General features: G+C 45.0%; 1 protein-coding gene across 1 annotated transcript in view; it reads right to left on the reverse strand.

The window, feature by feature from the left end:
• ATAD2 (ATPase family AAA domain containing 2) overlaps window positions 1-25,348 on the reverse strand; it is a 471,993-nt gene that overhangs the window by 38,434 nt on the left and 408,211 nt on the right. The window contains exons 25-26 of the mRNA XM_029591972.1: window positions 24,810-25,232; window positions 12,540-12,673 (exon numbers count right to left, since the gene is read on the reverse strand). Coding sequence (XP_029447832.1) covers window positions 12,540-12,673; window positions 24,810-25,232 — 557 coding nt within the window. The remainder of the gene's footprint in view (window positions 1-12,539; window positions 12,674-24,809; window positions 25,233-25,348) is intronic.

The raw sequence follows: 25,348 nt of genomic DNA on the forward strand, positions 1-25,348 counted from the left end.
GGTACCACATTGCTACCTGGTTGTCTGTTTGAATCAAGACGACCTTGTTGGATAGGCAGTCCATGAATGCATAAAGGGCGTACCGCATCACTTGAAGCTCTAGAAAGTTGATCTGATAGGTTGCTTTGGCTTTTGTCCAAATCCCTTGGGTTTGAAGACCTTCGACATGGGCTCCCCAACCTAGGTTGGAGGCATCCGTCGTTAAGGTCACCTGAGGAACTGGTTGCTGGAAGGGAAGACCTGCTTGTTAGTTGGCTTTGTGCGTCCACCAGGCAAGGGACAGACGAAGTTGGTTCGTTATGTGGACAAGGGATGAAAGTGGCTGTGAGGCCTGGTGCCACTGAGATTTTAGAGTCCATTGAGTCAGCCTCATGGCTGGGCGTGCCATTGGGGTCACGTGGACTGTTGATGCCATATGACCGAGCAATGTGAGGAATTGGCGAGCAGAGGCTGTTTGACGATGGCGGATAGAGCCGGTGAGGTTGGACAGCGTGGTTGCGCGGTCATTGGGTAAGAACCCCTTGACCACTCTGGTGTCCAGGTCTGCTCCTATAAAGGCGAGATGGTGTTAAGTGGGATTTCGGGTAGTTGATCAGAAACCCCAGTGAGTGCAGAAGCCGTATAGTGAGATCGAAGGCTCCTTGTCTGAACTGGCTTTTTATTAGCCAGTTGTCTAGATTTGGGAAGACATGGGACGCCCTTATGGCGTAACTGTGCAGCAACGACTGCTAGGCACTTTGTGAAAACTTGGGTTGCTGATGCCAGGCCGAATGGCAGTACTTTGTATTGATAGTGCCCGTGACCTACTATAAATCGCAGGTACTTGCGATGAGGAGGGAAGATTGCAATATGGGCATAAGCGTCTTGAAGGTCCAGAGAGCAGAGCCAATCCCCTTGTTTTAGGAGAGGGAGCATGGTGCCCAGGGACAACATTCTGAATTGTTCCTTGTGAAGAAATGTGTTTAAGGAATGGAGATCCAGAATAGGCTGGAGGCCACTGGTCTTTTTTGGGATTAGGAAATACTGGGAGTAGAACCCTCTCCCCTGCTGAGTCAAGGGAACCATTTCTAAGGGCTCTGGCCGACAGAACAGTCGAGAGCTCTGACTAGGTCAGCTCTAACTCGTAAGCCGAGGTGGGGAGTCCGCCAGTACAATCAGGAAATTGAGGCGGTAACCTTGAGTCAGTACAGTGAGTACCCACTGATCTGAAGTGATCGTGTGACATAGGTTGGTGAAGTGGCACAACCGACCACCGACGGGTACGGACGGTAGAGGAGGTTGGCTTATGCTCTCTAGAGAGGAGTAAAAATCCAGCAGCTCTGCCCAGTGGAGGGGCTGGCTGAGTTTTCTGAGGCCGGGATTGTCTGGCCTGACCTTTCTGGTAAGGTCTGGAGGGGTGACCTCAAGTAGCAGGAGGATAATATCTCCGTGGCTTGAAGGACGGCCGCTTAGAGTCTCTTCGGAATGTCCTTTTAGAGGTGGATGGGAAATCAGAAAGCACCGATGAAAGCTGGTGTAGCGTCTCGTGGTGGTCTTTGAGCTGTGCTACAGTCTCCTGGATTTTGTCCCCGAAGAGATTATCTCCAGCGAAGGGCAGGTCAGCCAATCGGTCCTGAACTTCTGGTCTTAAGTCAGAGGACTTCAGCCAGCCCCATCTTCGTGCACTAATCCCCGCTGCGGACACCCTAGAAGCAGTGTAAAAAATGTCATAGGCAGCGCGGACCTCATGCTTGCCAGCATCTAGACCCTTCTGAGCCAGGGCATTGAGTTGATCCTGAAGCTGGTCGGGTAAAGTCTCAAAGAAATCCTGGATCTTCTTAAATAGGTCATGTATAACTGGTAGGAAGCAATGCGATAAATAAGCATTGAGCCATGGAAAACACAACGGCCAAATGCATCCAGGAACCTCTGTTCTTTCCCTGGAGGTATGGAAGAATGAGGCTTAGAAGATCGAGCCTTTTTCTGGGCTGACTCTACAACCATAGAATGGTGATCCAGCTGTGGTTTTTGGAAACCAGGGGCTGTTTGGACCAGGTAGGTGGCATCTGTTTTTCGATTCACCAGTGGTACAGAGTCTGGGTGCTCCCAATTCCTCTTCAGCAAGTCCAGGAAGACTTCATGATCAGGTAAGGACATGATCTCCTTGGGTGCATCTACGAATTGGAGCACTTCCAGCATCTTGTGCCTGGAGTCCTCTTCTGTCTGAAATTGGAATGGTATGGCTTCAGACATTTCCTTTATAAACTAATAAAGGACAGGTCCTCTGAAGGAGAACGTCTTCTCTCCTCAGGGGGAGATGGCTCTGAAGGTAGATCATCAGTATCCTGAGAAGAATCATCGGTCCAAGGATCGTAAGGTTTTTTTTTTTTTTAAATTTATACTGTATTAAATTTCTTGACATTTTAACAATGCAAATGAAATAAGAAAAGTTTGATTTACATCATCACTTCTTCTAACAGAAATACTTTTACAATAATTATAATTATAAACACAAACATACCAGCCACTTAATAGGGGAGCCAACCAAGGAAATACTTTTAAAGAAAAATAACACAAAAATTAACATGTTATACTAGGAGATGAGCCTTATATTATATGCCAGTTAAATATTCCCAACTACAGGGGTTGTTACTATGTCCTGTCCTCGTTTATCTGCAAGAAAAGTTTCAAGGTGGATAGGTTCTAAGAAAACAAACATTTTTTTTTATAGGTAACCAAAAACTTGCAGGGAAATTTGAGATAGAAAGTTGCCCCAAGGGCCAAAACCTTCTGTCTCAATAATAACTGTTTCCGCCTTGATTGTGTATCCTTGGATACATCTGGAAACACTTGAATTCTCTGGCCACAAAAACTGAATTCTTTATTCCTAAAATACTTCCGAAGTACCACATTTTTTTCCTGTTCCAGGCTAAACTCTACTATTAAAGTAGATCGTAAGGTTGATCATCGGCTCCCATAGGATCTCCAGAGGGAAGTAATGGTGCTATTCCTGAAGGATCAGGCCGAGGCACAGACGGCATCGATGGTGGCTCCGATCGAGGACGATGCGGTATCAATGGCAGAATAGGTACCGATGGAATCAGTGATATCGATGGGCGAGTCGGTGGTAAGATCCTAGACGGCCCGGGCATAGGTTCTGACCTTGGTGTTTCCTCGTCCTCTGATGACAAAGGAATCGGGGTGGAAGGCATTGGACATACCGGTGTCCTCGGTTCCACCAGTGGAAGGGCACCGATCAACGCATCCAGCCTGCCAAGTAGCGGTGCGAGCGCCGTGGGAATCGGGTCGGCAACTGGGGCTGGCATCGGTGCCGGTGTTGATGGAGGTTGGAAGCCCTGCAGTGCCTTTCTGATGGCCTCTTGGATCATCCAATCCAATTCCTCGCGGAAGCCTGGGGCGTGCAACCCCAGCTCCGCAGTAGGAGGCAGCACTGGCGTAGCCGGAGGGTCCACCGGTGAAAATGGAGTTGCGGCTCCCGGCACCAATGAAGGTGGGGAAAACTTTGGTGACCCAGTCGTAGAGGAGGATGGGGCCATCTCTGGACAGGATTTCTTTGTCGGTGGCTCTGTTGATGCCGATGGCTTGCCTGTATCAGCAGACTGAGCCTTCCAATGATGGTGCGGACGCTTTTCATTGTTCTCTTCGGTCCTTCTCCAGAGCCGAAGAGGAAGAAGTCGATGCCTTCGGAGTAGATGGTGCCAGGTGGGGAGCACCCGTTTCCTGCTGCTGGTGAGAGGTCGATGGCACTGGCTCAAACAATGTTGAAGCGCTCGATGGAGTCGGTGGCTTTGCCTGAAAAAGAAACTCCATCTTCTCTGAGCGGGCCTTACGGCCTTGCATGTGAAGAGCGCTATTGCATTCACTCTGCGTTAGACACTCTTAAATAGGCGCTAATCTCCTTATTGCATTAGGGGATTGATTAGCGCCTTTTTTACCAGCGTCCACCTGCTCGTTAACAGTGCGCTCGACTCAGCGCACCATATTGCATTGGCCCCTGTGTGTGTGTGTGTATGAAAGAGGAAGGAAAGAAGGCAAGAGGAGAAAGAAGAAACAGAAAGAATAAAAGAGACCCTGAAAAGGGAACTAGGAAAGACAAGGGGAACAAAGACTGGGACCAACCGATTAGAAAAATAAGATCAGACAACAAAGGTAAAAAAAATTATTTTGACGTTCAGCAATTGGAATATGCCATCTTTGGGAATGTGCATTTCTCATATATTTGTATTTTGCTGTTTCTTCAGTATTCCAGTGTTCACAGAGGCTGAGGCTGGTTTCTCAGGTTTTTCATTTCAGTTGTGTCTGTGTGTTTGTTTCTAATTTGTAGTTCCTTATCCTGCATTAGGTAGGGCTCTGTCTTTGTTGCACATATGTGACAAAAGTGCAGTATTTTGGCTAGTGTGTAGTTTCTCAGTAGGGATTTGTAGCAGTTCAGCTTGTTCTGTATGCCCACTACATAGTGTATTAGTGTTCTGGCGCTTGGTATAATATTTGCCTTAAGAACATAAGAAATTGCCATGCTGGGTCAGACCAAGGGTCCATCAAGCCCAGCATCCTGTTTCCAACAGGAGGCCAAACCAGGCCACAAGAGCCTGGCAATTACCCAAACACTAAGAAGATCCCATGCCACTGAAAATATTTGCTGCCTTTTTTTTAGATAAGGTTGCTGCTGTTTGAGTCCTGAGAGTTACTGCTGTTATGGTATGACATGGGTAGGTTCTAGGTGTTTTTTTTGTTTTATTTTTTTAGGGATTTGTCTCACTTCACAAAGTGTTTGGCATTGGAGGAAGTTTGTTTTGCTGTCACTGAGATGGTATCAGTATTTGCATATATTATTTTTGCATGTCCTATTTCTGTTCTGCACCTGTTGCAAATCTTAAGCTCTTATGATGATTATTGCTGATTTATTGTACATATGATATTCTCTGCATTTTTGGAAAGAGGATTCGTAAAAGAATACATTTATATTTGTTTTATTTCATAATTGGATCTGATGTTTCTGTTAAACTTCTGTTACTTTTTACATGATATGTATTTATAAACTGCAATGAATATAAAATAAATTAATATAGATTAATAAGATATTTTTAATACTGGTAAGTGCTTGAAATAGAATTAAAATATTTTAAAGCAACACTCATGATAAAGCAAAATTGCTTACCTTGTAATAGGTGTTATCCCAGGACAGCAGGATGTAGTCCTCACATATGGGTGACATCAGTAATGGAGCCCTATACGGAAAAACTTCTGTCAAAGTTTCTAGAAACTTTTGACTGGCACAATGTGCCCACTGAGCATGCTCAGCATGCCATGATATTCTCAGCCACAGGGGTCTCCCTTCAGTCTGTTTTGTAAGAATTAGCGTTAGCCAAAAAGAAAATAATAAAACGTATCGGACCCAACTCCGTGGGTGGCGGGTGGGTTTCGTGAGGACTACATCCTGCTGTCCTGGGATAACACCTATTACAAGGTAAGCAATTTTGCTTTATCCCAGGACAAGCAGGATGCTAGTCCTCACATATGGGTGATTAGCAAGCTACAGGCTGAGTCATCTGTGTATTGGACCAACAGGTTACAATTTGTGCAACAGGCACAACAACTGGTTTACTGTTGGGAAAAATGAGGCAGCCTGAAATCACGAAAGGTTGGATGTGGAAGGAGTTGGGATTATACTGGAAATACATTCTTTAAGACAGATTGTCCATAGGCTGAGTCTTTTCGTCCTTCCTTGTCGAGACAGTAGTGAGCTGCAAAGGTGTGAAGAGAACTCCATGTTGCGGCCTTACATATGTCAGTTATTGGCATTGAATGATAGTGTGCTACTGAGGTTGACATTGCTTGTACTGAGTGCGCCTTTACTCACCCCTGAGAGGAAGGCCTGCTTTTTCATAGCAAAACTGTATGCAATCTGCTAGCCAATTGGACAGAGTTTGCTTGCCTACTGCTTTTCCAGGCTTGTTTGGATCAAAAGAAACAAAGAGCTGGTTGGATTTTCTATGGGCTGTAGTACGATCTAAGTAGTATGCAAGTGCACGCTTACAGTCCAAGGTGTGTAAAGCTCTCTCTCCTTGATGAGAGTGTGGTTTTGGGAAGAAGGTAGGCAAGATGATGGATTGATTCAAGTGGAATTCTGTAACTACTTTGGGAAGAAATCTTGGATGTGTACAGAGTACCACTCGATCATGTAGGAATTTTGTGTAGGGTGAGTATGTGACAAGTGCTTGTAACTCACTAACCCTTCTTGCAGATGTGATGGCTATTAAGAAAATAGTCTTCCAAGTTAGAAATTTAACATCACAGGAATCCATGGGTTCAAAAGGAGAACGCATGAGTCTAGTTAAGACCACATTAAGGTCCCATTGCGTGACCGGTGGTCGGTGTGGAGGTTTAAGTTGAATTAAACCTCTCATAAACCTATTAACTAGGGGTTGTACTGAAATCGGTGCATTCCCAACTGTATTGTGATAAGCTGAGATTGCACTTAAATGTACTCTTACAGATGAGGTCTGAAGACTAGAGTCTGAGAGATGCCATAGATAGTCTAATAGAGATGATGTAGTGCAGGAAAAAGGGTCAATACTATTTTGTGTGCACCACATGGTAAACCGTTGCCACTTAGCACGATAGTTCTTTCGTGTGGAGGGTTTACGTGAAGCTACAAGCACTTGAGAGACATTAGTTGAAAGATTGAGAGGCTGCAGAATCAAGCTTTCAACATCCATGCTGTGAGGGATAGGGATTGAAGGTTGGGATGACGCAACCTGCCCTGATCCTGAGTTATGAGCGTGGGTGCTGTGCCCAGGTGAATTGGATCTTTGATCGAGAGGTCTAGAAGTATGGGAAACCATACTTTTTGAGGCCAATATGGGGCTATGAGTATCATGGACCCTTTGTCTTGTTGTAGCTTCACCAGTTTTGGTTATGAGTGGTATTGGGGGATACGCGTATAAAAGGCCTGACTTCCAGTGGCAAGCAAAGGCGTCCCTTGGTAAGCGGTTTCTCTGCTTGAACAGGGAGCAATAATTGCCCACTTTGTAATTCACTTGTGATGCAAAGAAGTCTACTGTTGGTTGGCCCCAATGGTGAAAGATCTTGGTCGCCACTTCTGGATCCAGAGACCACTCGTGAGGTTGGAATTGACGACTGAGGCGATCCACCAGTACATTGTGAATTCCTGCTAGATAAGTGGCCCATAAGAGCATTAAGTGTGCTAGGGCCCAGTTCCCAATTTGAGCTGCCTCTTGACAAAGGAGATACGAGCCCGTACCTCCCTGTTTGTTGATGTACCACATGGCTACTGTGTGTCTGTTTGTATCAGAACAGTCTGGTGGGAAAGGCAGTCCTTGAACGCATGTAGTGCATAACGTATAGCTCGAAGCTCTAGAAAGTTTATTTGAAATGTGGTTTCGAGTTTTGTCCAAGTACCTTGAGTCTGCAGATAACCAATGTGTGCTCCCTACCCTAAGGTGGATGCATCTGTAGCTAAGGTCACTTGCGTAATCGGTTGTTGGAAAGGTAGCCCTTTGAGCAAGTTGTTCATGGTTGTCCACCATAGGAGCGAGAATTTTAGCTTCTGAGTGACTTGAATTGGATAAGAAAGCGGTTGGATGGCTTGTATCCATTGTGTTTTGAGTGTCCATTGCGTGAGTCTCATGGCTAATCTGGCCGTAGGAGTGACGTGAACTGTGGAGGTCATGTGACCTAATAAAGTGAGACATTGATGAGCTGTTATTTGTGTGCGTGCACGTAGAGAGCTTGCTAATGAGGCTAGTGTCTGTGCTCAGTCTTTTGGAAGAAAAGCTTTTGCTGTTATGGTGTTTAATTCTGCTCCGATGAATTGTTACAGGTGAGATGTGTGAAGTGGGAATTCTGGTAGTTGATGAGGAATCTCAAGGAATGGAGTAGAGTTATTGTGAGCTTGAGAGAGCTGAGAGCTCCTTGTTTTGTTTGGCTTCTGATGAGCCAATTGTCCAGGTAAGGAAACACGTGTACGCCTTGCTTGTGTAGATGGGCAACTGCCACTGCTAGACACTTTGTGAACACTCGAGGTGCTGAGGCAAGGCCGAATGGTAGCACCCTGTACTGGAAATGTTGATTTCCTACTAGGAATCGCAGATACTTGCGATGAGGAGGGAATATTGGAATGTGAGCGTAAGCATCTTGTAGATCCAGAGAACAGAGCCAATCTCCGTTTTGAAGTAGAGGTAACATGGTACCCAGAGAAACCATCTTGAATTTTTCTTTTTTCAGAAATTTGTTGAGATTACGGAGATCTAGGATGGGACATAGGCCTCCTGTTTTCTTTGGAATGAGGAAATAACGGGAGTAGAATCCTCTGCCCTGCTGAGGCCGGGGAATTGGTTCCACGGCCCTGGCTCTCAGAAGGGTGGATAATTCTGTTTGTTAAGAGTGTGGATTGGTTGTTTGCTGTCCAAAACGAGGTGGGTGGAGTGTCGTTTGGTACAGTGAGAAAGTCCAAGTGGTACCTGTGAGATGTGATGGAGAGTACCCATTGGTCTGTTATGTGAGACCAATTGTGTTGGAAGAAAGCAATCCGACCTCCTACTGGCAAACTTGGGGTCGGATTGGTAGACAGGCTGCTGCTCTCTGGTAGTTTCTCAAAACCCCGATGTTGCTCCTGTTTGAGGAGGGGGTTGAGTCCTAGGTTGTCTTGGTTGAGGAGACTGTGTTCTCTGAGTTGGTCTGGATGAGCTTCCCCAGGCAGGAGGTGGATAATAACGCCTAGGGCTATAATATGGACGCTTGGACTCTTTTCTCGGGAGTCTTCTTGATGGTATTTGAGATTCCTGAGGAACCGAAGATAGTTGTTTCAGGGTTTCTGAATGTTCCTTTAGGAGGGAAACCGCTTCTTTCACCTTATCTCCGAAGAGGTTGTCCCCTGCACAAGGGAGGTCAGCCAATTTCTCCTGAATTTCAGGTCTCAAATCTGAGGCCCTGAGCCAGGCCCATCTTCGAGCACTTATCCCTGTGGCTGATAGTCTTGATGCCGTTTCAAAACTATCATATGCTGCACGAACCTCGTGTTTGCCCACTTCCAGACCTTTATGAATTATGTCAGAGAAAGACTCCTGAAATTGCTGGGGAAGAGTTTCAGAAAGTTCTTGTATTTGCTTCCATAAGTTACGCTGGTATTGCATCATATATAATTGGTAGGACGCAATCCTGGAAACTAACATGGATCCCTGAAACATCTTCCTACCAATGTTGTCTAGGAACCTGCTGTCTCTTCCTGGTGGAGTTGAGGAATGAGTTTTCAGCCTTTTTGATTTCTTTTGTGCTGACTCAACTACCACTGACTGGTGAGATAGTGGAGTCTTCTGGAATCCTGGAATGTGTTGAACCAGGTATGTCGCATCAGTCCTCTTGTTGACCGGAGGTATGGAGCATGGATGCCCCCATAACCTGTTCATCAGGTCTATGAGTACCTCGTGGACTGGGATGGCTAAAACCTTTTTAGGAGGGTCCACGAACTGTAACACCTCTAGGGTTTTTTGCCTAGTGTCTTCTTCCGACTGTAATTGAAAAGGAATGGTGTCAGCCATATCCTTGATGACGTTGGAGAAGGATAAGTCCTCCGGAGGGGATTTTCTATGTTCCTCTGGAGGCGATGGCTCCGAGAAGACTTCTTCGGAAGCAGTATCAGTGTCTGTATCCTTCCATGTATCAGGGGTCTGAGGTCGAGATATCTTTGATATCGATGATGCTCTAGGCTTCGATGGGGGATATTGGTGGTATTGGTCATGGAATCCCCGATGGACCCAGGATCGGATCTGGAATTGGTGTTTCTTCGACGGTATCTTCTCCCCTCGGTAGTGGTATAGGCAGTTCCCGAGGTTTTGTAGGAATTGCACTGATAATTGTATCTAATTTTTGTAGAATCGGTGCAAGAAGGGATAAATCTGGCATTGGCATTGATGGAATCGGCGATGGAACTGGACAGGGCATCAGTACTGGCGTCGATGGATCCCTGGACGGAACCGGTAGAGGCATCGATGGATCCAGTAATGGCATCGGCACTGGCGTCGATGAAATCGATGGAGACAGCACTGGCATTGGCACTGGCTTCGAAGGTAGAGCCGGTGCCAGCATGGAGGAGCGCATTCCTCACTGCCTGGCGAATATAGCCGTCCAGTTCCACCCGCATAGCTGGTGAGACCAGAGCAGCTATGGGGGGAGGCAGTGAAGGCGATTCCGGTACCTCTGCAGAGCCCTGAGGAGCTACGGTTCCCGGCATCGATATCGGTGGGGATCACCGTGGGGTGGTAGGCCTCGATGAAGCGTCATCTCTCTGAGGTTTCTTATACGGAGGTGCTGGATCCTTCGTTGGAGTGCCGGATATCAGGTCGGTCTCGGGATCGTGAGGCCTCCGATGCTTCTGTTTGTGGTCGGTGCTTTTCTCGATGACCGACGTTGATTTTATCGAGGATATCGACGGGGTTGGTGATCTATCACCCCCTGCATCCAGTTGTCTTTTCTTCAGGACAACTTTGTGGACTGCTCCAGCCAGAGACAACTGCGTGGATGTCAAAGTTGAAGGTATCAATTGTAAATGGAACAGATGTTCCATTTTCTCCATCCGGAGTCTCCTGCCCTTTGGCGTCATTTTGGCACACTTCGGGCAGGTTAAGACATCGTATCTCTCACCGAGACAAAGCACCCACTCCAAGTGTGGGTCCGTGATGGACATTGTTTGACAGCAAATCGGCATTTCTTAAATCCCGTAGCCATTATGTAGTCGGACAGCCGTCGACGACTTTCGGCTAAAAAAACGGTGCGGAACAGACAGGAAAAAGAAAAAACTTACCGCGGTGGTAATAACGGGAGACCCCTGCGGTTTTGAAGTTTTTCGGTGTTGTTTTAGAAATATGGTGAAATTCACCACAGGACTCCAATTAAGCACGAGGCTAACTGCTTTGCGGAAAAAAGAAGACTGAAGAGAGACCCCTGTGGCTGAGAATATCATGGCATGCTGAGCATGCTCAGTGGACACACTGTGCCAGTCAAAAGTTTCTAGAAACTTTGACAAGTTTTTCCGTATAGGGCTCCATTACTGATGTCACCCATATGTGAGGACTAGCATCCTACTTGTCCTGGGATAAAACTACTTACAAATCCTCTGTCAGATGCATTCTAAGGCATTACTTATTGATAAGAATACAAATAGTAGGGCCTAGATTTGTATGTCAACTATCACCCATGTTAACTTTGGGCCCCCCAAAAATTAATTTCTGGCTTAGCCACTGTCGCATACACAAACACACATGAATGCATATGTTGTCTTGCTCACACACACACATGCTCTCTTGCTCGCACACACAGGCACATTCTCTCGCTCACATGTCACACACACACGTCCTCTTGCTCTTAGACACACATGCCCTTTTGTTCTCTCTCACATATATACACAAACACTTATGCACTCTCTCTCTTTCTCACTTGTTCCCCCCTCTAGAGGCACACACAGCAGGCAGCGTACCCCTTCAGCTCCCATACCTTCTAACCATAAGGGGCCATGAAGCTGCTCTTCCTCCAACTCCTGGTCACATGCGGCACTTTAGCTGTTCTTCCTACTGCTCCAGATATCGTGAGTAGGCCCCGTGGCTTTTCCTCCTATTACTCTCTAGTCCATGGGCAGGCCCTGCAGCTCTTTCAGCTGATGAAAGATGCCGCAGACATTCTTGGGGAATTTCCAAAGTACCAGAGCAAGCATTTGTTTACCTCTTGTAATGAGCACCCACTGATTGTCCCCAAGCAGCTGTCTTGACCAGTTTATTAGCATTTCAACAAGATTTGCTAAATAAGTGGCTTTTCTGCTAAATTTGGCTGCTTTACAAAGTCATCTTTTCTTTTTACCTCGCAGCTGCCTCAGATGACCCTCCTTCTTTGCTTTCACATTCATCTCCTGTGGGTGCAGCAGATTTATATTGAGACATCATAGGCTGCCTTCAAGCACAAGCTTACTTTTTAAACCAATTGCTGCTCTCTATCCTGTGAAAAGCAATGTTGCACAAGGCTCTTTGCATGCTTCTGCTCCTGTAAAAGTTCCATCTCCACGGTTCTTCCTAAAAAAAGGGGGGGGGGGGGGGTGGTGGTGGAGAGGGGAAGCCATAGTATTTCCTCTTCCCGCCTGCGCAGGCCCATGCTACACTACTTTCAGAATGGGAACCAGCACAGTTCCAGAATGGGAGAGCTCAAGCCCCAGTGGAGGTGTGTGGTGCACAGCACACCACTTTTCTCAGCTATACCACCCATTTTTTATTATCGTGCCCTTCTGTAAACCGTTGTGATGGTTATTTAACTTAATGACGGTATAGAAAAGTTTTTAAATAAATAATAAATAAATAGTGATGCCTGTGCACCATTGTGCACTATGGATGGTATGCCACTGTTCCAAATATCCAAGGCACTGGGCTTTGGTACCATGCAATAGCATTAGTCTTCATTGTACAACTATGATATATTTACTGCTGAACTCAACTAAGGATTACTATAAAATCAAATAAAGGCAGTTAACAACTCACCTTAAGTTGCTGATGGTCCACATAAAACGGAGGAGTTGGTTCTGAGAGAATCTCCATAGCTTTTTCAACATTAATAATGTGCTGCTGTTCTACCTGGGAATGTCTGGCACGTGTCATATGAAAAACGCATACATCTGAAATTGAGAATGGTAAAGCTAGCAAAGAATTTTAACATTTTAAACATTGAACCAACCTGTAATATTAATGATTTTTTTTTTGGGGGTGGGGGGGGGGGGGGGGGAGGACGAGACAAACAACTTTTCCAGTTCACATCTTGAGCTCTATGTTCAATTTATGCCACCCCAGTTAACATTGTCACCTGGTCCCTTCAATATGTGCTTCTCAACATGGAAAGGCCCCGCTTTAGGTAGGGGCACATGCTATAGAAACCAAACAGCACTAGTCCAAAAAGTGTTATTCAAGGTTTCACATTTTACCCATAAGCTTTCCCAATTCACATCTCACTGCCTGTATACCAAAAAAATGAAATTATGATGATCTAGAAGACCAACATCCTCCCCTACTATGTCCTTTTAAAGCCCTCAAGCAGTACCCTGGCTAGGTGTAGATTACCATTTAAAATACATTCTGTACATCTTTATTGTATAAATCTAAGCCCCCAGCAGCTCCAGGTTTCTTTGCTGGCCAAGAGCTAGAGTGTAAGCAGATCCTGTGCCAATATGGGTTGATCACAGTAGTATTGATTCTATAATTCATTTGAGCTCCTCTGGCTCCAACAGAGGGAAAACCTGAATTCAAGTTTCCTGTGATAGAGTAATCCCATTAAGAACATAAGTTGCCTGTCAGGCCGATTCAGTAAAAGTCGCAGGAGAGCGCATAGGCCACTCTTCTGTGCACACGATTCAGTATTTAAATGAGGGCCTGCGGTAAAAAGAGCAGCGGCGATCAGCGAGTTTGACAGCTGACACTCAATTTTGCCGGTGAGGGTTCTCAAACCCGCTGACAGTTACGGGTTCAGAAACCAGACGCCGGCAAAATTGAGCGTCCGGTTTTCAACCCGCCAGCCAATTTAAAATTTGTTTTTTTAAATTATTTTTAACTTTTGGGACCTCCGACTTAATATCACCATGATATTAAGTTGAAGGGTGTACAGAAAAGCAGTTTTTACTGCTTTTCTGTGGACATCCCGGAGCCGGCAGAAATAGCAAATGTTGCTTACCTGTAACAGGTGTTCTCACAGGACAGCAGGATGTTACTCCTCACATATGGGTGACATACATCCTGCTGTCCTGTGAGAACACCTGTTACAGGTAAGCAACATTTGCTTTCTCACAGGACAAGCAGATGGTAGTCCTCACATATGGGTGAGTACCGAGCTGAGGATGTCCGAACATGCACCAAATGTACCCAAAGGCCTGCAACAGGCACAACAAGTGGGGTGGAATTTGGGAGAGGGCATTCTCAACCCCACCGGGCAGGCGGAAGGGTGTAGGTACGTCACGTTGTAAATAAGTTGCAAAGGACAGATTGGCCGAAGATGGAATCTTGTCTTACGGCTTTGTCCAAGCAGTAGTGGGCTGCAATCGTGTGGCGAGAACTCCAGGTGGCAGCCCTGCAAATGTCAGGAAGCGGCACCGATCGTAGGTGTGTTACTGAAGTCGCCATGGCCCTCACAGAGTGTGCTTTAACACGGTCTTGAAATAGAATGCCTGCTTGCTGATAGAAAAGGATATGCAGTCCGCCAACCAGGAGGAGAGAGTCTGCTTACCCACAGGCTTTCCCAACTTGTTAGGGTGGAAAGAGACGAACAATTGAGTGCTTTCCCTGTGGGCAGCTGTATGGTCTAGGTAAAACGCTAGAGCCGATTTACAGTCAAGGGTATGCAGAGCCTGTTCTCCTGGGTTGGCATGGGACCTGGGAAAAAAGGTAGGTAGTATGATGGATTGGTTTAGATGAAAATCCGAGACTACCTTAGGTAAGAATTTAGGGTGAGTGCGGAGTACCGCCCGGTCCTGCAGAAGTTTAGTGTAAGGCGGATAGGTAACTAGAGCTTGCAATTCACTAACTCTGCGAGCTGAAGTGATAGCCAAAAGGAAAATCACTTTCCATATGAGATATCGAAGTTCACAAGAGTGAAGAAGCTTGAAGATTGGGATGGTGTAGGCACCCGTCGTTTTGAGTGATCAGGAGCGGGTCCTTTCCCAAGGGAATGTGCCTGCAGATGGAGAGATCCTGATGTATTGGAAACCACACTTGGCGTGGCCAGTGAGGTGCTATCAGGATCATGGTTCCCTTGTCCTGACGTAACTTCACAAGTCTTCGAGAGAAGAAGTGGAGGGAAAGCATAAAGCAGACCGGTTGCTCATGAGAGGGAGAATGCGTCTCTGGGCTGAGAGTGTTCGCTGCGAATGAGGGAGCAGTAGTTGTTCACTTTGTGGTTCTGAGGGGACGCAAAGAGGTCTATCTAAGGATATCACCATTGTTGGAAGATGGAGATCGCTACCGAGCGGTTGAAAGACGTGACTCAGCTTGTCCGCCAGCACATTGTCCACTCCCGGCAAGTAGGTGGCCCTGAGGTACATCGAATGGGAGAGGGCTTCTGCCCAAATCTGCGCAGCTTCCCGATACAGGAGGAAGGAGCCTGTGCCTCCCTGTTTGTTGATGTACCACATGGCCACCTGGTGTCTGTTTGAATTAGGATGACCTTATTTGACAGGCGATCCTGAAAGGTCCTGAGAGCATATCTTATTGCTCGAAGTTCCAGGAAATTTATTTGGTGTTTAGCTTCCTCTGGAGACCAAGAGCCTTGTGTCTGCAGATCGGCTACGTGGCTCCCCAACCGAGGTTGGAAGCGTCGGTGGTGAGAATGATTTGAGGATTCAGAACCTGGAAGGGCAAACCCTGGAGAAGATTGGTCTGATTCTTCCACCAGGCGAGGGACAGACGGAATGAGTTGGTGACTTGGACAATGGTCAACAGAGGCTGAAAAGCTTGAGTCCATTGAGACCTCAGAGTCCAGTGCATGAGCCTCATGGCCAAGTGGGCCTGAGGACGCCATGTGTCCCAGGAGGACGCCATGTGTTCCAGGAGGACAAGAAATTGGCGTGCAGTCGCAGCGTGTTGAGATTGCAGTTGGTAAGCAAGAGACACGAGAGTCAGTGCTCGTTGTCGAGGCAGGAAAGCTTTTGCCTGTAAGGTGTCCAAGTCTGCCCCAATGAACGATAAGGTTTGAGATGGGACTAAGTAGGATTCGTCGTAATTGACAAGAAACCCTAACGAAATTAGAGTGTGTAAGGTTAGACTGAGGAACGACAGAGCAGCTTGCTGAGTGGAAGCCCTGATTAACCAGTCGTCCAGATAGGGGTAGACGTGAACACCTTGTGTCCTGAGGAATACTGCGATGACTACGAAGCATTTTGTAAAGACTCGTGGCGCAGAGGCTAGGCTGAATGGAAGCACTCGGTATTGATAGTGCTTGAGGCCTACTAGGAATCTCAGGTATTTGCGATGAGTTGGACATCGCAATATGGATGTATGTGTCCTGGAGGTCCAGAGAGCAGAGCCAGTCTCCTCTTTGTAGAAGAGATAGAAGCGATCCCAAGGTGACCATCTTGAACTTTTCTCGCTGGAGGTACTTGTTGAGGGCCCGTAGATCTAGAATAGGATGGACACCCCCCCCCCGATTTTTGGAAGTACCCTAGGCCTTGCTAGAGGGGGAATGGGTTCTATTGCTCTTGACTGGAGGAGGGAGACCCCTTGATCCAGAAGAATGGAGTGGTCGGACGTTCTCCAAGTCTGCAGAGGTGGGGAGTCCGGTGGCAGGGCGAGAAAGTTCAGATGGTAACCCTGAGCAATGATTGCCAATACCCATTGGTCGGATGTAATTGAATGCCACATGTTGTGGAAGTGGCACAGTTGACCTCCCACTGGTATGTGCGACAGAGGAATCTGGCTGCTGCTCTCCAAGTGGTAGTCAAAAACCTGAAGCAGGCCCCGGCTGGGGAGCTGCTTGTGGTTTTTGTTTTCGGGTTTGATGAGACTGAGGCTTTTGATAAGGGATCTGGCTGGTGGCGGGTAGGACTTTCTTGGACGGTAGAATGACTTCTTAGAGTCCTTTCTAAAGGGCTGCTTTGAGGAGAAGTCGGAAGGCATTGAAGAGAGCTGTCTTAGGGTCTCATGATGGTCTTTTAATTCGGCCACCGTCCGTTGGATCTGTTCGCTGAACAGATTATCTCCTACACAAGGCAGGTTGGACAAACGGTCTTGCACTTCTGGGCGAAGGTCAGAAGACTTGAGCCAGGCCCACCGTCTCGCCGAAATAACAGCTGCAAACACTCTGGTAGAGGTGTCAAAAATGTCATAAGATGTTCTGATCTCATGCTTGCCTGCCTCAAAACCTTTGCTTACAAGGGTTTGCAGTTGGTCCTGGAATTAGTGAGGCAGGGAGTCTGAGAAGTCCTGTATCTGCTTAAAGATAACCCTGTTATATTGGGTCATATAATAACATACATATCGCACTGTAAACCGGTGCGATATGTATATTATACAGGAACATCAGTATATAAAAATAATAAATAAACAAACAAATAAATAATAAATAAATAAATAAATATAAAGCTGATAAGCAGCAATTCGGGAGATCAGTATGGCCCCTTGGAATACCCGGCGACCAATGTTGTCTAGGAATTTTTGTTCCTTACCAGGAGGGGTAGACGAGTGAGATTTTGACCTTTTTGCCCTCTTTTGTGCAGACTCTACCACGACTGAGTGGTGATCAAGCTGTGACTTCTGAAAACCTGGGAATGACTGTACTAAATAAGTAGTGTCAGCTTTCCTGTGTACTGGAGCAATTGTTCCTGGATTTTCCCAGTTCTTTTTGAGGAGATCAAGAAGAACCTGGTGGACGGGAATAGAGGTTATTACCTTGGGGGCATCCAGGAATTGGAGCAACTCCATCATCTGGTGCCTATCATCCTGTTCCGTCTGCAATTGAAAAGGAACCAATTCAGCCATTTCCTTCTCAAAATTTATAAATGAGAGGTCCTCTGGAGGAGAACGCTTTCTACTCTCAGCGGGTGAAGGTGGTGAAGGTAAGTCATCAGTGTCTGATGAGGTATCATCTCCCCAGGTATCATAAGGATCAACACCCTTTCCTCTAGGAAGTAGAGGGGGACAGGGTGGTTGGATACCTGAAGGTCCTGGTCTAGGCTCCGAAGGAATCGGAGGAATTATCGGAGGCACCGACGATGGCATCGAAGGCACCGGTATAGGCATTGATGGATGGCTCGGTGGCGCCGATGGACGTATCGGCACCGATGGTTGGATCGGTGGCGAGGAACGTATAGGCATCAATGGCTGAGGCATAAGAACATAAGAAAATGCCATACTGGGTCAGACCAAGAGTCCATCAAGCCCAGCATCCTATTTCCAACAGTGGCCAATCCAGGCCATAAGAACCTGGCAAGTACCCAAAAACTAAGTCTATTCCATGTTTCCATTGCTAATGGCAGTGGCTATTCTCTAAGTGAACTTAATAGCAGGTAATGGACTTCTCCTCCAAGAACTTATCCAATCCTTTCTTAAACACAGCTATACTAACTGCACTAACCACATCCTCTGGCAACAAATTCCAGAGTTTAATTGTGCGTTGAGTAAAAAAGAACTTTCTCCGATTAGTTTTAAATGTGCCCCATGCTAACTTCATGGAGTGCCCCCTAGTCTTTCTATTATCCGAAAGAGTAAATAACCGATTCACATCTACCCGTTCTAGACCTCTCATGATTTTAAACACCTCTATCATATCCCCCCTCAGTTGTCTCTTCTCCAAGCTGAAAAGTCCTAACCTCTTTAGTCTTTCCTCGTAGGGAAGCTGTTCCATTCCCCTTACCAGAGTACCGCAGACGTCCCCTTACCAGAGTTCCCCTTACCAGAGTTCCCCTTACCAGAGTACCACAGACTTACAGAAGGTAGAGGAGGGACCCCTGTGGGGCAATTTTTTTAGTAATTCCGTGAGGAAAATTCCAGTCAGGAATCTCTTCAGAGCTCCTTTACCGCGAGGCTACTGCTGCGCGGAAAAAAAGAAGACTGAAGGGGGACCCCTGCTGGCAGCAGGGTTAGTACCATGCTGGGCATGCCCAGTAGGGGCCAGTCAAAATTCTGGAAACTTTGTCAGAAGTTTTCCGTGATTGGGCTCCATCCTGATGATGTCACCCATATGTGAGGACTACCATCCTGTTTGTCCTGTGAGAATAACGCCTACCTTTTGGTAGGCGCTAATTTCTGAAAGTAAAACGTGAGGCTTGGCTGCACATTTTACTTAGTGAATCGCACAGGAATAACTAATAGGGCCATCAACATGCATTTGCATGTTGCGGGCGCTATTAGTTTCGGGGGGGGGGGGGGGGGGGGGTTGGTTGCATGTTTTCGACCTCTTACTGAATAAGGGGTAAAGCTAGCGCAGGTTAACGGTGCGCTCCGGCGCGCAGTGTACTGTATTGTCCCATGTATCAGACAGAGGGTCCATTAAGCCCAGCATCCCGCTTCCAACAATGGCCAATCCAGGTTACAAGCACCTGGCATGTACCCAAACATTAAATAAATCCTATGCTATTGATGCTGGTAATAAGCAGTAGCTATGCGCCAAGTCAACATGATTAATAGCAGTTTATGGACTTCTCCCTAGGAACTTATCAAAGCCTTTTTTAAACCCAGTTATATTAACTGCCTTGACCATATCCTCTGGCAATGAATTCCAGAGCTTAATTGTGTGTTGAGTGAAAAGAATTTTCTCTGATTTGTTTTAAATGTGCAACTTGCTAAATTTATGGAGTGCCCCTAGTCCTTATATTATCTGAAAGAGTAAATAACCAATTCGTATTTACCCATTCAAGTCCTATCATGATTTTATAGACCTCTATCATATCCTTCCTTAGCTGTCTCTTCTTCAGCCCTAACCTTTTTAGCCTTTCTTCGTAGGGAAGCCGTTCTATGCCCTTTATCATTTTGGTTGCTCTTCTCTGTACCTTCTCCAGAGAAGAGCAACCAGAACTACACACAGTTTTTACAAGGTGAGCTCTCCCCACGAAGCGATACAGAGCGATTATGACATTCTCCATTTTATACACCTTTCCCTTCCTAATAATTCCAAAAATTTTGTTTGGTTTTTTGACTAACGCAGCACAATGAGCAGACGATTTCAGTGAATTATCCACTATGACACTTAGATCTTTTTCCTAGGTGGTAACTCCTAATATTGAACCTAACATCATAAAACTACAGCATGGGTTATTTTTCCCTATATGTATGCACTTGTCCACATTAATTTTCATCTTGCCCAATCTTCCAGCCTTACAAGGTCTATTTGCAATTTATTACAATCTAGTTGTGATTTAACTACTCTGAATAATTTTGTGCCATATGCAAATTTAATCACCTCATTCTTCGTACCCTATTCTAGATCATTAATATATTAAAAAGCATCGGTCCAAGTACAGATCCCTGAGGCACTCCTTTGTTTACCTTTTTCCACTAAGAAAATTGACCATTTAATCCTACTCTCTCTTTCCTGTCTTTTAACCAGTCTGTAATCCACGAAAGGACATCACTTCCTATCTCATGACTTTTTAGTTTTCTTAGAAGCCTCTCATGAGGGACTTTGTCAAATGCCTTCTGAAAATCCAAATACACTACATATACCAGTTCACCTTTAACCACATGTTTATTAACCCCTTCAAAAAAACTGAAGCAGATTTGTTAGGCAAGACTTCCCTTGGGTAAATCCATGTTGACTGTGTTCCATTAAACCATGTCTTTCTATATGCTCTACGATTTTGATCTTTAGAACAGTTTCCACTATTTTTCCCAGCACTGAAGTCAGGCTCACTGGTCTACTGTTACTCGGATCACCCCTGGAGCTATTTTTTAAATATTGGGGTTACATTGGCCACTCGCCAGTCTTTAGGTACAATGGATGATTTTAATGATAGGTTACACATTTTAAATAATAGATCGGAAATTTCATTTTTTTAATTCCTTTAGTACCCTAGGATGCATACCATCCCGTCCAGGTGATTTGCTACTTTTTAGTTTGTCAATCTGGTCAACTACATCTTCCGGTTCACAGTGATTTGGTTCAGTTCGTCTGACTCATCACTCTTGAAAACCATCTCCGGAACTGGTATCTCTCCAACATCCTCATTCGTAAACATGGAAGCAAAGAATTCATTTAGTCTTTCTGCAAAGCAAAATTGCTTACCTGTAATAGGTGTTATCCCAGGACAGCAGGATGTAGTCCTCACATATGGATGACATTACTGGACGGAGCCCTATCACGGAAACTTTCTATCAAAGTTTCTAGAAACATTTGACTGGCACACTGAGCCCACTGAACTTGCCCAGCATGCCATTATCCCTCGAGCCACAGGGGTCTCCCTTCAGTCTTGTTTGTAGCAGTAAGTGTAAGCGAAAAAATAAAATAATAAAATGTTTCGGACCCAACTCTGCGGGGAGGCAGGTGGGTTTCGTGAGGACTACATCCTGCTGTCCTAAGATAACATCTATTACAGGTAAGCAATTTTGCTTTATCCCAGGACAAAAACAAAGTGACATATAATATTTTATAATCTTTATTTGTTTTTCACAAAATATTTCCCAGAAAACCCCTTCTTTTAAAATTTCAAAGCACAAACCCAAGGAATACCCACTTCAGAACCCAAACCTATACTCACACACCATTCATATTACCTTTCACACAAATTTTCTAAAAACCTTATTATCCCCAAAAACTTTTCTTATATATTAAAATTTTGCAAATATTACTTTCATTTTCAAAACAAATTTTTCTACAAGCAGAAAAAGATTCTTATTACAATAAATTTTTGTAACTGCCAAATAATCACATCCTTTTCTTTTTATCATCAGCTATACTCTGTTCATCCTCCCGATCCGGTAGTATGAATGGTGTGTGAGTATAGGTTTGGGTTCTGAAATGGGTATTCCTTGGGTTTGTGCTTTGAAATTTTAAAAGAAGGGTTTTTCTGGGAAATATTTTGTGAAAAACAAATAAAGATAATAAAATATTATATGTCATTATGTTTTTGTTATCCCAGGACAAGCAGGATGATAGTCCTCACATATGTGTGATTAGGAAGCTACAGGCTGAGTCATCTTTGTTTTGGACCAACAGCATACAACTTGTGCAACAGGCACAACAACTGGTGTACTATTGGAAAATATGAGGCAGCCTGAAATCACAGCAGGTTGGATGTGGAAGGAGTTGGGATTATACTGGAAATAAGTTCTTTAAGACAGATTGTCCAAAGGCTAAATCTTGTCCTTCTTTCTCCAGGCAGTAATGAGCTGCAAATGTGTGAAGAGAGTTCCATGTTGCAGCATTGCAGATGTCAGCAATCGGTACTGAACGATAGTGTGCTACTGAGGTTGCCATTGCTCTGAGTGCGCCTTTACTGGTCCCTGGAGAGAAAGGCCTGCTTTTTCATAGCAGAAGGCTATACAATCTGCTAGCCAGTTGGAGAGACTTTGTTTGTCCACTGCCATAACCGGTTTGTTTTTGTCAAAAGAAACAAAAGAGCTGGGTGGATTTTCTATGGATTCTAGTGCAGTCTAGATAGTACGCTAGCGTGCGTTTACAGTCCAAGGGATGTAAAACTCGTTCGTTGTGGTGAGAGTGAGGTCTTGGAAATAATGTGGGCAAATTTATAGACTGATTCAAGTGGAAATCTGTAACCACCTTGGGAAGGAATTTAGGGTGAGTACGGAAGACCATTCGGTCATGTAGGAACCTGGTATAGGGTGAGTATGTTACAAGTGCTTGTAACTCACTAACTCTTCTAGCAGATGTAATAGCTACTAGGAGAGAACTTTCCATGTAAGAAATTTAACATCGCAGCAATCTATGGGCTCAAAGGGAGAACGCATGAGCCTTGATAGTACTGAGGCAGACAGAGAGGGATATAGATGAGACCTTCAGGGACATAGTAGCCAAGTCCCAACTTCAGACTGGCAGCCCTGGTGCTGCCTTGGAGGAAGAAGGTCTCATGATTGGAGAGCATCAACCTGGTGCAGCAGGAAAGGATCCTGTAGCAAGGACCTGCTCTCCAGGTGATCCATTGTCCTTTCGCACTGAGGATATCTCCCCAAAGCCTACTGCCCAGGAGGGAAGGGTTAGGTCGGTCGTCATAGTTGGTGATTCCAATATTAGGAATGTAGATTGCTGGGTGGCTGGTGGGTGTGAGGATCGCCTGGGAACATGCCTACCTGGTGCGAAGGAGGCGGACCTCACGCGTCACCTAGATAGGATTTTAGACCGTGCTGGGGAGGAGCCAGCTATCGTGGTACATGTGGGCACCAACAACATAGGAAAATGTGGGAGAGAGATTCTGGAAGCCAAATTTAGGCTCTTGGGTAGAAAGCTTAAATCCAGAACCTCCAGGATAGCATTCTCTGAAATGCCTCCTGTTCCACGCGCAGGTCACCAGAGGCAGGCAGAGCTCCAGAGTCTCAATGCGTGGATGAGACGATGGTGCAAGGAAGAGGGATTCAGTTTTGTTAGGAACTTGGGAACCTTTTGGGGAAGGGGGAGTCCCTTCCGAAGGGATGGGTTCCACCTTAACCAGGGTGGAACCAGACTGCTGGCTGGTACCTTTAAAAAGGAGATAGAGCAACTTTTAAACTTGAACAAAGGGGAAAGCCGACAGTCGCTCAGCAGCGCATGGTTCGGAGAGAGGTATCTTCAAAGGATACTAATAATGCATTAGAATTAGGGCATCCTGACAGTGAGGTTCCAATAATAAGAAAAGTAGTCCAAGTGCCTGTAACTAAAAACTCACCTGAGCTAAAAAATTCTAATTTATCCCTATCAATTAAAAAGCAGAATGAAAATACAAACAAAAAACTAACTTTGAAATGTTTGTATGTTAATGCCAGAAGTCTAAGAAGTAGGATGGGAGAATTAGAATGTATAGCAGTGAATGATGACATAGACTTAATTGGCATCTCAGAGACATGGTGGAAGGAGGACAACCAATGGGACAGTGCTATACCGGGGTACAAATTATATCGCAATGACAGAGAGGTGCACCCGGAGGCGGTGTGGCCCTTTATGTGCAGGATGGCATAGAGTCCGGCAATGGAACAGGTTAACCCTGTCCTTGTTTTTCTCCTTTTGTTTATGGATTTGCACTTTATTTCTATAAGAAAAAAAGGGTTACAAGTCCATAGACACAATGGGAAATAAACAAGACTTGTCAGGGTGAGGTAGCAATCATCCCTTATTTCTATATCCCCTTCAGCTTCTCTCTGCTTTAATCAATCTTTCTTCTGTAATATATAATCTAACCAGATACAAGAAGAAAATCTATCATCTACTGTGTGAAAGAACCTACCAGTGTCTCACCTGCTTACTAGTAAACTCCCTCCAACTCCTGCCAATTGTTATCCTGGCCTGTTACTCTAAAATAGTCATCCATGTTTGACAGTGAAGCAATGAAGGATATTTCTGTACACAAAGCTATATATTAAATTATATTGTATTGGAGAAAGTCAGGCTTATAGGAAATATGATGCAATACCAATTTGCTGATAGGCTATTCTAGATATTTACCACCTAGAGATAGATTTTCTTTAAGAAAATTTTCATCTCAACCTAACCAGCTAGGTGTTCTGAGAAAATATATATAGATTTAGCATAGCCAGTTATGGATAAGTATAGTACTAATCAGCTAAATTCAGACACCTGCCCTTGGAATGCCTCAGACACCTATTGACCTGTTGAATTTGTATAGAATGCAATTTTGGTTGGGCAAATTTAGTTGATCAGCAGCAGGGGGGGGGGGGGGGTATTTTCAGCCAGTTACATTTGTCTGGCTTAAACACAGATTTTAGCCCAATGAATTTTGAAAATCAACCTCCTATTCAGTAGAGAAAGTGGAAAACAAGCCTAGAAGAATTTGAGCATTCTTGGGACAGATACATAAAGCAGTAGTAATAACATGGGTGAGAGGTCTGGTAAAAGAAATGGGAGGCCAGAATGTTTGTTTAGGAATGTAACTATGTATGCTCATCTAACCATAATGGCAGAGGTTGCAATAGGAGAGACAATATGATTTGTGTATGGGAGCAATATCCTGCAGGGAGTCAAGTATAATGGGAGGTGATAAAGGCAAAGAAAGTGATTACCACAGCTAGAATTGGTGTAGGCAGTCAACCTTGTACAGCTGATAGGAGATATCCTTAGCTACAACAGTGTAGGCAGCAGCAACCAGACAGACTGGTCAGTTGGATGTCACTTACCTTTGGCATCACCATTCTGTGCAATATTCTCCATTTGTAAATTGGAAGTTTCTCTATTCTCCATTTCAGTTTCCCTTCTTGGGAGTTCAGATTTGGCAGTTTCATTCATAGCATAATTTTTAATGTATGCTATAGAATTACTAAGAACAGCATCTTCCTTGTCAGTCTTTGAGTTGCTCTCAGAACCACTGGCCAGTTTTTCAAGAACAACATTTTCTGTTTCAGCATCCATTGAAGAGTCACCATTCACTTCCATTTCAGTTTGATCCAAGCTGGAGTCTTGATTTTCAAGACTTTCAACTCCATCACTCTCAGCTTCATCACCCTCTTCAATTTTATCATCTTTGTTAGTTTGGGGCATTTTTTTTCTTTTTGCAATAGTTCCAGAACTCCACCTACTTTTTCTGCGAGATCTCTTCTTTGCTGGGATTGTTAACAAAACAAAAAACAACCAGTTAAGCTGATATATAATAGAATCATCGGATATAACTGTAAAGATAACATCTGCATTATAGGCAATATATAAGCACTGGCAAGCA

Source organism: Rhinatrema bivittatum, chromosome 2, assembly GCF_901001135.1.
Source record: "Rhinatrema bivittatum chromosome 2, aRhiBiv1.1, whole genome shotgun sequence".
NCBI lineage: Eukaryota > Metazoa > Chordata > Amphibia > Gymnophiona > Rhinatrematidae > Rhinatrema > Rhinatrema bivittatum.